Genomic DNA, 14,783 nt, shown 5'->3' with positions numbered 1-14,783 from the left:
ACATCACAACACAAACGGCTGCGAGGATCAGGTCAGAATATAGCCACCCAGAGGAGAAGAGAAGAGAAAGCGGCTGCTGCTGGGTGCGCCAATCGTTGGAACTGCCGCGCCGGCGAACTTCCCGAGCCGCGACACCCGGACGCGGACGCGGAGGGCCTTTCTTCTCGCGCGCCTCCCGACCGGACCCAGGGAATCAATCCCCCTCGCGATGCCGCAGTTGCGGCTCGGTTTCAACTCCCAACGGCCACCACACTGCTCACCCCGTGACAGACAGGGGAGGTGGCACCACCGATGCCAATTTGCCGATCCGCGGCAGCTTTCCTATGCCCACCACCAAAGCCGTTGGCGCGCAGATGCCTTTTGACCTCCACCTCCTCACGCGCGCCGCGTACAAAACCCAGCTGCCGCCCAGTGCCGTGCTCGTGCCGCCGCCAGCCGCGCCGACGACCGGGATGCGGAAGCTGAGCGCGCCCAGGGGCGGCGGGGCGAAGCTGGGCGTGCTGGCCTTCGAGGTCGCCGCGCTCATGTCGCGGGCCGCCGGCCTCTGGCGCGCGCTCGGGGACGCCCAGCTCGCGCGCCTCCGCGCCGAGGCCATCCGCCTCGAGGGCGTGCGCCGCCTCGTCGCTGACGACGACGCCGCGCTCCTCGCGCTCGCGCTCGCCGAGGTGGCCGCCGCGTGCCGGGACCTCTCCCGCGCCGTGGCGCGCCTCTCGCCCCGCTGCGCCGACCCGCTGCTCCGCCGCTTCGACGCCCTCTTCGCCGCCCTCGTCAAGGGCGGCGCCGACCCGCACGGGCTGCGCTACGCCTCTGAGAAGAAGATGGACCGGAAGGCGCGCAAGATGCAGCGCCTCGTCGCGGCCACGGCGCACCTGTGCCACGAGCTCGACGTGCTCGACGAGCTCGACCAGGCCCTGCGCCGCGACGCCCACGCCAGGCAGCGCGCGGCGACCGGAGGGGACTCCGCGCGCCGCGTGGCGCGGCAGAGGCAGGAGGTGGAGCGCCTCCGCGCGGCATCGCTCTGGAACCGGACCTTCGACTACGCCGTCCGGCTGCTCGCCAGGTCGCTCTTCACCATCGTCACCAGAGTCGTAGAGGTGTTCGACCTGCAACTGGAACCCACGAGCATCTCCATCTCTTCCTCCATGGATGATGACTCCAAGGTCTCGCGGCTCTCATGGAGCAGCTCCTTCGTCAGCACCAGCACGCACTCCATGGTGTACCCTTCCGACGTCGTCGCGGCGGACGCTCCTCGGAGGATGCTGCGTGCGAGATCCGGGAAGGCTGCGGTTGGCGACGCCCGTCGGTTTCTCATGTCCAGGAGCAAGAGCTTGAAGCAGCTCAGGTGGCCGGCGGCTGGCAGGCACCTCATGGGCTGCGTTGTCATGGGGGAGAGCAATTCCCCTGTGGGAGGCGGGTGGATCAATGGCGACACCGAGCTCCCACTGAGTTTCAGCTACATATCTGCAGCCAGCAACGACGATTACAGCAGCGTCCACTTCCAGCCCCAGTCCCAAGCGGATCGCGCAAACGCCAAGCCTTCGACGGCCGTGTTCGAGTCGTCGGGCAACGTGCTGACCACCGCGCCGGAGACGTCCCTCGGCGGCGCTGCCCTGGCGCTGCACTACGCGAACCTCATCATGCTCATCGAGAAGCTCGCCATCTCACCTGTCCACATCTCCTCCGACGAGAGGGACGACCTCTACGGCATGCTGACGGGCAGCATCCGGGCGTCTCTCAGGGCGCGCCTCAAGCCGTTCGCCAAGAGCCCGCCCTGCGATCCTATCCTGGCCGCCGAGTGGTCGGACACGGTGCAGAGGATTCTGGGATGGCTGGCTCCGCTCGCCCACAACATGATCCGCTGGCAGGCCGAGAGGAACTTCGAGCAGCGGAACGTCGCGTCCAGCGCTAGCGTCCTGCTCCTGCAGACGCTGCATTTTGCAGATCGGAGCAAGACTGAAGCTGCGGTGACTGAGCTGCTCGTTGGTCTGAATTACCTCTGGAGATCTGGGAGGGAAGCTTGATGTGAAGGCCAAACTAGAGTCAGCAGGTTAGCGGCAACTACGATGCTCGTGCAGATTGCGTCGGGCGACAAGTGTCAGTATCATGTCTGAAAATCGCAGCCGGCTGGCGAAGTGGAAACTGAACTCGACGAGTTGGGGATGCGTATGCAGAGACACAGCAGATTTCAGACAAAAACAATCCCTTGCTAATTTTGCTCCGTCAGCGATAATCCTTAGATGCAGGCATCAATCAACGAGTGCGTCAGCTTGTAATGGATGCTACTGTTTTTTGTCAACTTGTGTAGTTCGGATCGATAAAGAGCTGTAGTTATGTACTACTAAATAAATATGGAGGCACGTCTGATTTACAGATTATCTGTAACATTTTCTGAGGTCACCAACAGAAACAGAAAAAGACCACTACCATTATGTCTGGACAAAGCATTTCAGGAGGGATCGGTTTAGTTAACATCTGTAATTCTGCAGTTTACTTCATTTATGAAGTTATTACTTCGTGTTTAGCTGATTCATATTATTACGACGAACTGAACAGTTTTGTCCAATAACTGGTGCTGCCGCAAGAAGTTCAGTTCTTTTTAAGCAGCTGTTGCAGGTGATCCTTTAGTTCAGTTTCCTCTGCATTCAAAGACCACGCTTCAGTCTGAAATGAACCAGCCCTACTCGATATCACTGTAATAAACTCGGTTGGTCTAGACACTAGGCCTTTTCCGTAGCCTGGTCCACGGAACGAACGCTTTCGTGGCCCGTGGGTGCCGCCGGCCCACGGAGCGGCTTTTTGCTCCGGGTTCCCGGCGACCCGCGTCGTGACCTAGGTTAGTTCAATCCCTACACTTACACAAAGATAGTGGTTCATGTAAGTGTGGTTCAACTTGGTTCTGTTATGATCTTTAAGTAGTCTTCACTTACGTTTCTCATAAGTCCTAGTGGTTTTCATTTGTTTTTTTTTAGTTGCTGTTTTTCACCAAGTGGTGCGTGGTGGTCTGTTTCGAGTAGGGGTACTGAGTTGGGTGTCTTTATACTGTAATAGTTTTTCTCTCCTTCTAATAAAAATTCGGCAAAACTCTTGCCGTCCTTTCGAAAAAAAACTTATGTTTCTCAAGTCATGTTTTAGCCCTAAAAAACTTATATTTCTCAAGTTCAACAAAACTATTATGGGTAGAAGAATGTAGAGGAAAACACATTCTTAACTCTTCGTATACAAATCTTGATTATTGTTGACGCAAAATCTGGTCACACACTCGAATGCGCTAGAACGCGCAACATATCGTCAACATGATCAACACCAGCAGCCTCCCTGTGCCGACCGGTCAGACCGATTCTTCAGAGAGGCGGTGAAGACCTAAAACCTCGAGCTCGGGAGGGACCCGTCAGAGCTCGTGGAGCTAGAGTTGCTTTAAGGTTGGCAGGCCACTCAGAACGTCTTCGAGCGTCGTAGAGATGAAAGAAGAACAGTAGATGGTGATTGAAAAAGTTAGGGTTTGAGAAATATTGTTTGATCAATTAGATGTCCTCAATCGGTCGTGGCCCTTTATATATTATAGGATGGGAAGCTCTTGCCCCGAATAGGGTCAAAATTCTAGCAAATCCCGTACTAAAATACAACTTCTACACGGATTGTACAGATCAAAACTGGTCTGACCGTCCCTGTGAACCGGTCTGAGCGGTTTGCCCGGGGTGCAGAACTTCGCGAAGGTATATCTTTCTCACTCGAAGTCCAGATCGGACGTTCCGCGTATGCATCTTAATCGTCTCAGCGAGATCTACGTAATGGTGAAGTCCATTTTGCCTTTTGAGAAACTTGACTAAACCGGCCTGATCGGTTTTGGGGACAAGTCTGACCGGTCCTCTGGTCGCGCCACTTTTGGATGCGAACAATGGTTATGGATTAATATATATATATATAAGATAAATTTAAATTCACTTTCATATATTTTGTGCGATTAAAGTTTTAGTCCCGAACATGTGTGCGTTGTATCCACATATTCTAATTACAATAGCTCCATAGAATTTCTCATCAACTAGTTTTGAAAAAATTTCCTCCATTCCAAATCAAATATATCTTTTGACATTTAACTTTCTTATTCTATGCTTTTAGAATGGCTGCATGAATTGTCTCGTAATTGGGAGATACATCACATAGTTTTTACTATCATGCACATCTTGTCATCTCACAATAGGAAATATTATAGGATTTGAAAATTCCTCATGGCAAACAACACAGTTTGGTCTGTTAATAATTATTTTATGATCTACTAAAAGGTAGCAGAGCGTGACAAAAAAAATACATAACACCTTGTTGCGGTAGATAATTAATTGTTTGAGACCAAACCCTTTTGTCTCATTTCGAACATAACTCGTAGTTTGTGTGCAGCCTTAGCACTGTCCTTTCATCCAAGTTCTCACTCTCACCTAGTATGGAACTGAAGTCATAGAGACATGAACTAGAAAAGATCAGTCCATGGACCTTTGGGAGTTGGTATGCAATAGTATAGCATTCCCCAATCCCTATAGGGTTTTCAATTTTTGGCATCTAGGTTTCATACACATATATGAACAATGTTCAGCTGCAACTCACAAAAAAATAAAGAAAAAAAGAGGAGAAACCCCATGTTCAACTCTACGTACACTCCCCTCGTCCCAGCTATGCAGGCTATATTATCTCCAAGAAGAACCATGTAGACAAGCAATTGGAGAGTGCCAACGTGCTACAGGCACTGTGTTATTGACTTATGGCGTTGTGGGTGTGGAGACGTTCATGATAGTTCAATTACAATTACATGCAAAGGTGGAGCTAGAAGCACCGAAAGAGCTCACAAGAGCAAGCGCATGCCACCCCCACACCAGGCGATGGCGCCGCTGCCTAGTCCACCAGGGGGCAGCGCGCGCGGCACTTGGCGCGAGCGAGCAAGCAAACCGTTGCCCCCCTGGCCTACGTCAAGCTGACCGGCAGACAGACTCCCTCCACAGTTTTGAATTTGAAAAACTCGAGCAGCTCCCTCCCTCCCCCCTTCCCTCCGTCGACCAGCGGCCGTCGTACGTGCTGGACCTGGTGGTGGAACGCGCGCAGCCTGCCTTACCCGGTTCAGCCAGCTCGGACACGACGAGGCTGCACGCTTGAGCAAACCGCACCGGGTCCGCCCGCATCCGCCCACCAACAACTCTCCCGAACGAGCCAAGCCAGCGTGCGGGTCGGTCCGCATCCGCACCCACCAAGCGCGAACCCGCATCCGGAAAGGCGACGCGAGCCAGCCAGGGATGGTGCGAGTCGGGGGTGGGTGCGGCTCGGCCCTCCCTTGCCTTGTGCTCCGCTCGTGCTCCAGTTCCTTTTCCCCTTCCCCTCCTCCCCCATCATCTCCCTCGCGTCCCACCGCCGCCGCCGTAGGGTTGCAAGGCCGGACGCAGGCCACATCCCGTCCCCACTACCCCGTCCTATTCATCCGCGCGGGCCTCCTGCCGTCGCGAAAGGGCGAGATCCCGCAACCCCAGATTCGTATCCGGCCGCATCCCACCCCCCATCTGCGCCGGGGCCGCCTGGCTCTGCCCCCGCCGCACAAATCCCGCCGGAATCCGTCCCGGAGGTGCCGAGATTCGCGATGAGAATGGCTCTATAGGGCGCACTCGCTAGGGTTTTCGCGCCCGGTACCATGGACGCCGCCAAGCCCCGGGAGGGTTCTGATCGGACGCTGGACGCCTCCCCTGAAACGGCGCCGGCTGCTCAACAGGTGGAGATGGAGGCCGCCGATAGCGGCGCTGCGGCGGGACAACCTGCTGCGGCACGCGCGGCCAGTGAGGCGGAGGCGGGTGGAGGCACCACGGCGGAGCGTGCGCGTGGTGTGGGGGCCTCGGTGGGCGAGACGAGGATGGAGGTAGGCGAGGGCGGCGCAACGGGCGAACAACACTCCGCGAAGGCTGAAGCAAACGAGGTGGATGAGGGTGGCACTGCGCGCGAAGGGCGCTCTGCTGTGCCGGCAACCAAGGAGGTGAATAAGGGGAGCGTTTCGGGGGAAGTGCGAGATGCGGATCCTGTGCTGCCTGAAGCGAAGATGGAGGAGGACGAGACAGGTGCTGCAAGCAAGGAGAACTCTCCAGCTTCTACAGTGAGCGAGAGCGAGGCAAATGGGGGGAGCGTTCCAGGGGCAGCGCAAGATTCGGCTTCTGCGGCGTCTGAAGTGAGGATGGAGGTGGATGGCGGCTGTATTCGGGAACAAGAGTGCACTGCAGTGCCTGTAGCAGGCGAGGTTAAGATGGAGGAAGGTGATGGCAGAGTGGTGAATCAAGGGCCTGCACCACCTACTGCTGGCCTTCAGGTGAAAGAGAAGGCGGGGGAATGCTTGGTGGGCCGCTACGTTTGCCGGAGTGCTCCAGGGCATGCAAGGGTTCTTATTGGGAAGGTTGCATCCTACAATAGCACAACTGGGGTCTACAGTGTGGTGTTTGAGGATGGACATGATGAGGATTTGGGCCTTCCTCAGCTCCAGGAGTTTCTCATGTCTGATGAGAATGGTGTGTTAGGCATGAAGGTGAGCTGCAGGAAGAGGAAGCTAGACTTGCTGGTTTCATCGGGGAGTGCCTCGGAGGTGAAAGAGCCAGCAAGTACTAGGCAGAAGGTTGATGGATGCGACACATCTGCCAGGCCTGATGCACCACAGCATAGTGGGTCTGGCTCTGATATGTCCGAGGACGTTGAATCTTCGAGTAATTCATCAGATTTCACTAAAGAAGAACCATCTGAGCCATGCCCTCCTGTACAGGCTGTGGAGTTGCCTCCATCATCGGGAGACATTCCTGTGCCAGAAGAGTCCATAAGTTATCTCTTTTCTGTTTATAACTTCCTCCGATTGTTCAGCGTGCAGCTGTTCCTGAGTCCATTTGGGCTGGATGATTTTGTTGCAGCAATTAATTGCACTGTGCAGAATAACTTGTTGGATGCTGTACATGTCTCGCTACTGCGTGCACTGAGGCGGCTTCTTGAATCTAAATCTGCCGAAGGATCTCAGCTCGCTTCAAATTGCTTGAAGTACATACTCTATCTATCCCTCTTAACTACACTAACTATTTCGCAACTGATGTGTTTCCTTAAAATTTTTGACAATATTTTCATTTTCCTTGAACTGTGTATAGGTATCTGGATTGGACATTACTGGATGCTTTAACTTGGCCAACTTTCTTACTAGAGTACCTGTATGTGATGAGTTGCATTAAGAATCTAGGGGGGCGGAGTTTTGGTAGAAGCCTCCTAGCCACTGAATACTATAAACTTCCTGTTCCCATGAAGCTGAGGATGCTGCAAATACTCTGTGATCATGTCATTGAATCAGATGAGCTCAAAACTGAACTGGAGGACCGAGAAGGATACAACGAGGAGATGGAATATGAGATGGATTCTAGCACCTTTTTGGAGGCTGGTTCAAGAGCAGTCTCGACTAGATCCTCAAAGGCCTCTGCTTACGAAAAGATGAATGATTTGCAGAACCTGGAAAGTGCTCCGAAGGTAGCAAATCCAGGAGATACTGCAGCGGACGCTTCTCAGGATGGCAACAGTGATGATTGCCGAATATGTGGCATGGATGGGACTTTGGTATGTTGTGATGGCTGCCCATGGGCATATCATTCAAGATGTATTGGTCAAAACAAAGCTTTCCTTCCCCAGGGAGAATGGTTTTGTCCAGAATGTGTGGTTAACAAGCTTGGACCAACTTCATCAAGAATTGAGCGTGGTGCAAGAGGAGCTCAAATGCTTGGCATTGATTTGTGTGGCAGACTTTTCTTAGGAACCTCTGACTATTTGCTGGTGTAAGTTCTTTCAACTTAGTCGTGCAATACTTTTGGCTTTACTAATGATTTGTTCTGCATGACCTGCTATGGTATGTCCTATATTTCCTTTAGTGTTTGCTCCATGAAATACTGCAGGATCGGAACATCTTCAGATGCAGAGTCTTATGCAAGATATTACAATCGTTATGATGTTGTCAAGGTCCTCCAAAGACTCGCTCTTTCAGATGCATATGGGGATATATGCAGGCAAATAGAGGAATACTGGAAGCATTTACTTGGTATAGTTCAGAGTGAGAGATCAAAAGTAGGTAAAGAAATTGGTATGGGCCACACTCCACAATCCAGCATGTTGAGTTTTACTCCAACAAAAGCAGGAGATGGAAGTGGCTGGACAACATTAAAAGATGGTGGGAGCAGTAAAACAGTAGCACTCCCTCAAACAGATGTTCACCAGAAATTTGTGGCTAGTGAGGAGCAAAAATGCATGTCCAGCTTTGGTGCTGTCGCCGAGAATAATGCTAAAGTTTGCAATCGAACTCTATCAGCTCAGTACAACATACACAATGCACCCAAAAATGGAGCTTTTGCACCATCTGTGGTATCGTCAATTTCTCACCAGAATGGATCGGTTGTAACAGGCGTGTATAACATAGCACAAGCACAGCCAGCTCAGAGTATATCCCGTCCAGACTTCTCGACCTATGTTGGAACTAATAGCATGCCCAGGGAAGGTACTGTGAGCACCATTTCTGCAAAGGCAGAATCATTTTGCCCCTCTTATCAAGGTAAACAGCACCTTCAGCTGTTTGCTGAAAGATCTGGAAACATGAGTGGTGGCAAGGCAGCAAAATTGTTGTCTTTTAAACCACAGGCTTACCTGAACCTCTACAATCATGGCAACATTGCAGCATCTGCTGCTGCCAATCTTGCTGTTATTACATCTGATGAAGGTAAGATTTCAGCATCCAAACTGACTGCAAACCCAAGGAAAAGAATGGCTGCAGACAATTGTCTACAATTGAAAGCATTTTCCTCAGCAGCCGCACAATTTGTTTGGCCTAGTACCGAAAAGAAGCTTATGGAAGTCCCAAGAGATAGGTGTGGTTGGTGCCTTGCTTGTAGAAGTTCAGCAATTGGAAACAAAAAGGCTTGTTTTCTTAACATGGCCACTGCAAATGCTGCTAAAGGGTCTGCTCGAATTCTTAGTGCCATGCATGTAATAAAAAATTCTGATAGTCATTTCCCCAGTATTGTTGCTTATTTAGCCAACATGGAGGAAAGTTTGCGTGGCCTATTAGTTGGTTCACTACAGGACGCGCAGCAGAAAGAACAGTGGCATCAACAACTACAAGAAGCTTCCAACTGCAGAACTGTAGTACCCCTGTTGCTTGAGGTGAGTTATAGGATTCAGTTAATAATTTTTCTGTTCTACAAGATTCTGCAACTAAGTCATGATATAATATATGGCCCTGAATGCTGGCAGCAAGCAGTGGCATTAAATAGAATAATTATTTCAGATTTCTTATGCAACTTGAGCTAGATACATAATATTCCTGCATGTATGTTTTTAATAAAGGAAATTTACTGTACATACAATGTTACGAACTAATAATAATTTGGATATGCAATACATGGAAAGATAAAAAAAGTTATTGCCATAAATGGCGGTGAAAGGAAGATAAAGAAAGTTATTGTCTAGCTCAACTAGTTGGGGTGGGAGACCTCTTCAACTTAAATTTGGGTGTCTTTCTTCTCCTTAATGAAAAACCACCTAATTTCCTCCAAGGTTGGATCTCTTCTTTTAATGAATGGAAGTAAAAATGAACGCAATTGTTATGGCATTAAAGCTTTCAAAAAGAAATTTTTATGGCATTAAAAATTGTTACATATTCTATGCAGTTGGAAAGCAACATCCGTGGAGTGGCATTTTCTGCGAGCTGGTTAAAGCCAATAGATGACTGGCCTGTGGAATCTCCTGGTCTATCAGCAGGATCATCTCGTCCTGCACCTTACCATAAATGTGGGGCTGGTGGAAGGCGTGGCAGAAGGCGTTTGTTGGCATCGGAATCTGGTACTGCTACTGATGATGACAACAGCTGGACTTGGTGGACCGGAGGAAATATTTCAAAACGTACTCTGCAGAGGGGAGCTCTTCTATGTTCAACCATAAGAAAAGCTGCTCGCCAAGGTATTGCACATTTTAACTGTTATTAGTTTTATTTCATCCTTTATCAGTCTCCAGGGCATGAACAAGTTGGTGTGTTTTGTCTCCCACCAGGTGGCAAAAAGAAGATAGCAGGTTTATCTTACTATGAAGGTTCCAATTTTCCAAAACGGTCTCGGCAATTTGCTTGGAGAGCATGTGTTGGACTAAGCCAGACTTCATCTCAACTTGCTCTGCAGGTTAGCACTTCTGTCCTGATGTTGCAAACAGTACTACCAAACCTACTTTAGCAATGATCCTAATATTCCTTTGTTCAGGTTAGATATCTTGATGCCCACATTAGATGGAAGGAATTCATCCCTCCAGATCAAATTCTTTCAGATGGAAAAAGTTCTGATGCTGACCTTTCTTCCCTCAGAAATGCTGTAATCTGTGATAAAAAAATAATTGACAATAAGATAAGATACGCACTTAAGTTTCCCAACCAGAAGCACCTTCCTGTGCGCGTGACAAAAAATATCTTGGAAGCAGAAGGCGATCAGGATGAAAAAAGAAAATTATGGTTTTCTGAGAACCATGTGCCACTGTACATGTTACGTGAATTTGAGCAGAATGCTGGGATTAGCTCCTTGCCTACTCCAGAAGGTTTGGATAAGTGTCTCACCAATTTCTACCCAAGGCGAGTAAGAGCATATACCGGAGATGTCTTTTCTTATCTCTTTCACAAGGGAGAAGTCTATCCGTGCACCTCATGCAAGAAGGATGTTCTGTACAGGTTATTCTACTTCGTCCTGTTATTGTGAAAGAACTGATCATACATGTACTCTTTTTTGAGATACTAACTTTTTGTACTTTGGTTGATCACATTCAGGGATATTATTAAATGCAGCTCTTGTCAAGGTATGGGTCTATGACATGCTCTTTAGATTATTTGTTTTCCAGTTTTGTCCCTGTCATATCCAAGAAGATAATCGATCAATATCTGAGCTTTCTAATGCTTAAGTCACACTATTTCTGTATATTTTCAGGTAATTGCCATAAAGAGTGTACATCAAGATCTATTGATAACAAAGGAGGCAGTGCTACTTCCACTTTGACATGCAAGTTATGCCTCCAGAAGCGGAATCTTATGCTTACAAGTTACAGTACCAATGCAAGTTATCTCCGGCCTCAACAGAAGAGTACTGGCCAACAGCAAGTGACCGCTCCAAGAATTGTCTTTAAGGTTGGTTCTTCCCATTCTGCTGAACCTGCCCTGAAAGTTGAAGCGCAGCTAGTCACTAAGGTTAAAGCACAGCCAGCCACAAAGATTAAAGCACAGCCAGCAGCAAAGGTGGAAGCTCAGCCAATTGCGAAGTTGGAAGTCCAGCCACTCGCAAAGGTGGAAACCTTGCCAATTGCAAATGTGGCAACTCCAAACATCGCTTGCGTACAAGCTCAGCCAAAGACAAAAGCTAAAAACTCGAAGTCAGAAAAACCGAAGAAACCTAAAAAAGTTCAGGCGATCACATATTTTGGTCTTGTATGGAAGAAAAATAAGACCGACAAGGATGATGGAAGTGATTTCAGGGCGAATGATATAATCCTTAAAAGTAAGGATGGTATAGGTTCGTCAATAAAGCCGACCTGTTGCCTCTGTAACAAAACTTATTCTCCGGATTTCCTGTATGTACGCTGCGAGAGGTGCAGAAGTAAGTCTATTTTGCATTGTTGTAGTTTAAAGCATTGTCCTTTTGTGCTATCTTTCTGTTTTTTAACATATTGGTATTCCCTGCTTACAGATTGGTTTCATGGTGATGCCTTGCAACTTGAGGATGAAAGGATTGGTGAGTTGGTTGCATACCAATGCTGTAGGTGCCGAAGAAGAGCCATACCCCAATGTCCTCATTCAGATGATTATACAAAGCCTGAACCAGAATTTAGCGAACAAACAGTTGCTACATCATCACAGTCAACAATGCTATCTAGCGAGGAAACTTTTGCTTTAGCAGATCAGGACCCACTGCTCGCTTCATATGGAATTGTTGAACCGGTTGGGGAAGAAACAGTGGATGCTGATTTATCAGCTAATATGTTAAGCTTTGCTTCAGGAAGCAACCAGAAGCTGTCGATAAGAAGAGCACAAACTAAAAATTGTGAATACCTTGACCAAGCAAGATCTATGAATGCCTATTATATCCAGGATCAACCTCCTGGGACTGGAAACATCAATTTCAGCCATATGAATGAATTTTCGTTTTCGGAGGCTGACAGTATGGATGCTTCAGAGCTATTGGGGTGGGATTTTTCCCAAGGAACTGCATATGCTGCCCTTCCTTATCCCACTGCTAATCACCAAGCGAAAGACAATAGCTGTGGAAGCTTTGCAATGGACCAATATGAACCCCAGACTTATTTTTCATTCACCGAACTGCTTGAAGCTGATGATACGCAGCTTGACAATGCATTTGGGATGTCTACTGGTCTGCAAGATGATGGCAACTGCACGGGAAACTTCAATCAACAGGGAGCTGGTTTTGATGAGATGTCTTTTATGATTGAAGATGGAGCTTCAAATATGAACTTCCCAACAGATCATCCCTCCCCTGATTTGGTGGCTTGTCACAAGTGCCAGAACACTGAGCCACCACCTGATCTCAAATGTGCAGTCTGTGACCTGCACATACACCGCCAATGCTCACCCTGGGATGAAAATGTACTGCCGGCTGAGACTGGCAACTGGAGTTGTGGTGCTTGTCGAGAATGGCGATGATCAACTTCTGAACTTCATTGCATCTATTGAGAGCGGCAGCGCCAGCTGTGAGGACAGGTAAAAACACACTGGTATTCCATTTATAGGGATTGGATTTCTGTTAACAATAACTGGTTTATAGTTCCTGAGTATGTTTTCTTTTTAGGTGGAAGGTGTGCCATGGATCCGGATGAAAATTCTCCAAGCTGTTATGATGCAGTGCTACTGATTGTTCAGAGGCTGGGGTTGATTATTTGACATAAATTAACCATCATACAGTTAGACTAGCAATGAATGCAGCGGAGTTTACACTGTACATACTAAAGGATGGGTCACGGAGACCATTTTCCATTCTTTAGAGTTTAGATTGTTTACTTTTCGGGAGCTTTAGAGCTAGCAGGTAGGAGATGCTGCTAGCAACATGGTATATGATTCTGGAAAACCATATAATGTAATTCTATTACCTTACAGTATTTCCTCTTGTCAGTATGCCTTAGTCAGGAGTGGCCAACTGACATTGCTATGTCCCATATATTGCTTCCAATTCTTTTTCTCTGTATACGGAAATGCTTAATAGTTCTCTCTCCATTTTTATTTACATGTCATATTAGGTTTAGTCTAAGTCAAACTTGAGTAACTTTGATTAAAACTATAGGAAAATATAGCAACAACTATACTATCCAACTTATGCACTATCAACATATACTTCATGGTGGATTCAATGGAATAAACTTGGTATTGTAAATATCATGTTTATTGTTTATTTTTATAATTTTGATCAAAATTTACCAAATTGATTTAGGATAAACCTGATACGAGCTTGTCCAGTAGTCCCATCTGGCTGCGACTGCCAGTCTGCCACCACGTGAATGATGTGATAAATGAATTTTGAGAAGATAGCACCACTTGTAGTGCTCCTTTCAGTTCGAGAAATTTGAATTTTAACGATTATGAGAGTATTCCATCATCTTTTGTTTAGAGGGCAGAGAATGTTTCATCGCTGCATTTATGTTTCTTTTTTTCTTTGAGAGTGTATATTTATAACTCCGCCTATGCTGATTGGAAGACTCTCTCTCCTGAGTCGTCTCAGCATAGCCGGTCCCAAGCCCGAGTAAAGGAGGAGGGTTGCGTTAGGTTTTGGCAAACCAGCATAAAAAATAACCACAATAATGGATTTGAAACCCACAAGAAACTCGTTGGGGCGTAACACTCTTAGCGACGCGCTACATCGGAACCCGAGTGTGGTGATAAATGGGCAAGGGCCAGGTCGCCATCCCCCCAAGGGCGCGTCGTATCGTGACCTGGGTACGATGATAAGTGAGCAAGGGTCGGGTCGTCACCTGAATGGTGCGTTACATCTACGCCCGGGTGTAGTGAAAAATGAGCAAGGGTCTTCGCACTTCCCTCGACGGGTGCGAAGGGTAAGGAAGTTAGCCGAGCCAACTAGGATTCGTATAGGTAGCTGGAACGTAGGGTCCCTAACAGGTAAGTTGCGAGAGCTAGTTGATGCAGCAATTAGGAGGCTTGTAAATATTCTATGCGTTCAGGAGACTAAATGGAAGGGCCAGAAGGCGAAGGAGGTTGAGGATACTGGCTTTAAACTTTGGTACACGGGAGCAACTCCGGGTAGGAATGGTGTAGGCATCTTGATTGATAGGAGCCTTAAGGATGGAGTCGTAGAGGTTAGAAGGCAAGGCGACCGGATTATCCTAATCCGGTTGGTAGTTGGAGATTCGGTTTTGAATATGATCAGTGCCTATGCCCCTCAGGTAGGCCTTAGTGAGAGCATCAAGATGCAGTTCTGGGAAGATCTAGATAGCATGCTTAGTACCGTGCCTACCAGCGAGAAACTCTTCATAGGAGGAGATCTCAACGGCCATGTGGGTGCGACTAATGTAGGGTTCGAGCGAGTGCACGGGGGTTTTGGGTATGATAGCAGGAGTCAAGAGGGGGAGGATATGTTGAACTTCGCGTTAGCCTACGACTTGTTGATAGCGAATACCGTGTTTATGAAGAGGGAATCCCATCTTGTGACGTTTCGTAGTGGACAACACTCGAGCCAGATCGACTTTATCCTTGCTAGGAGGGAGGA

General features: G+C 48.4%; 2 protein-coding genes across 2 annotated transcripts; both read left to right on the top strand.

The window, feature by feature from the left end:
* The first annotated feature begins 364 nt into the window (after positions 1 to 364).
* Positions 365 to 2,433, top strand: LOC120663567. Its single transcript, XM_039942432.1, has one exon. The coding sequence runs from the start codon at positions 453 to 455 to the stop codon at positions 2,019 to 2,021; it is 1,569 nt and encodes a 522-aa protein (XP_039798366.1). The 5' UTR covers positions 365 to 452; the 3' UTR covers positions 2,022 to 2,433.
* A 2,870-nt stretch (positions 2,434 to 5,303) lies between these two features.
* On the top strand, positions 5,304 to 13,271 carry LOC120663566 (DDT domain-containing protein PTM-like). Its single transcript, XM_039942431.1, has 10 exons — positions 5,304 to 7,038; positions 7,143 to 7,814; positions 7,932 to 9,189; positions 9,696 to 9,984; positions 10,075 to 10,199; positions 10,278 to 10,735; positions 10,832 to 10,860; positions 10,989 to 11,651; positions 11,742 to 12,769; positions 12,858 to 13,271. The coding sequence occupies exons 1-9, from the start codon at positions 5,666 to 5,668 to the stop codon at positions 12,710 to 12,712; spliced, it is 5,838 nt and encodes a 1,945-aa protein (XP_039798365.1). The 5' UTR covers positions 5,304 to 5,665; the 3' UTR covers positions 12,713 to 12,769; positions 12,858 to 13,271.
* Positions 13,272 to 14,783: the final 1,512 nt, after the last annotated feature.

Source organism: Panicum virgatum, chromosome 3N, assembly GCF_016808335.1.
Source record: "Panicum virgatum strain AP13 chromosome 3N, P.virgatum_v5, whole genome shotgun sequence".
NCBI lineage: Eukaryota > Viridiplantae > Streptophyta > Magnoliopsida > Poales > Poaceae > Panicum > Panicum virgatum.
This window is presented reverse-complemented; position numbering and strand designations above follow the sequence as displayed.

Excerpts from the sequence above, each read along its gene's own strand:
- LOC120663567 (XM_039942432.1), top strand. The coding sequence starts at position 453 with ATGCGGAAGCTGAGCGCGCCCAGGGGCGGCGGGGCGAAGCTGGGCGTG.
- LOC120663566 (XM_039942431.1), top strand. The coding sequence starts at position 5,666 with ATGGACGCCGCCAAGCCCCGGGAGGGTTCTGATCGGACGCTGGACGCC. Across the intron at positions 9,985-10,074 it reads AAGAAAAGCTGCTCGCCAAG|GTGGCAAAAAGAAGATAGCA; the intron begins GTATTGCACATT and ends GTCTCCCACCAG. Across the intron at positions 11,652-11,741 it reads ACGCTGCGAGAGGTGCAGAA|ATTGGTTTCATGGTGATGCC; the intron begins GTAAGTCTATTT and ends CCCTGCTTACAG.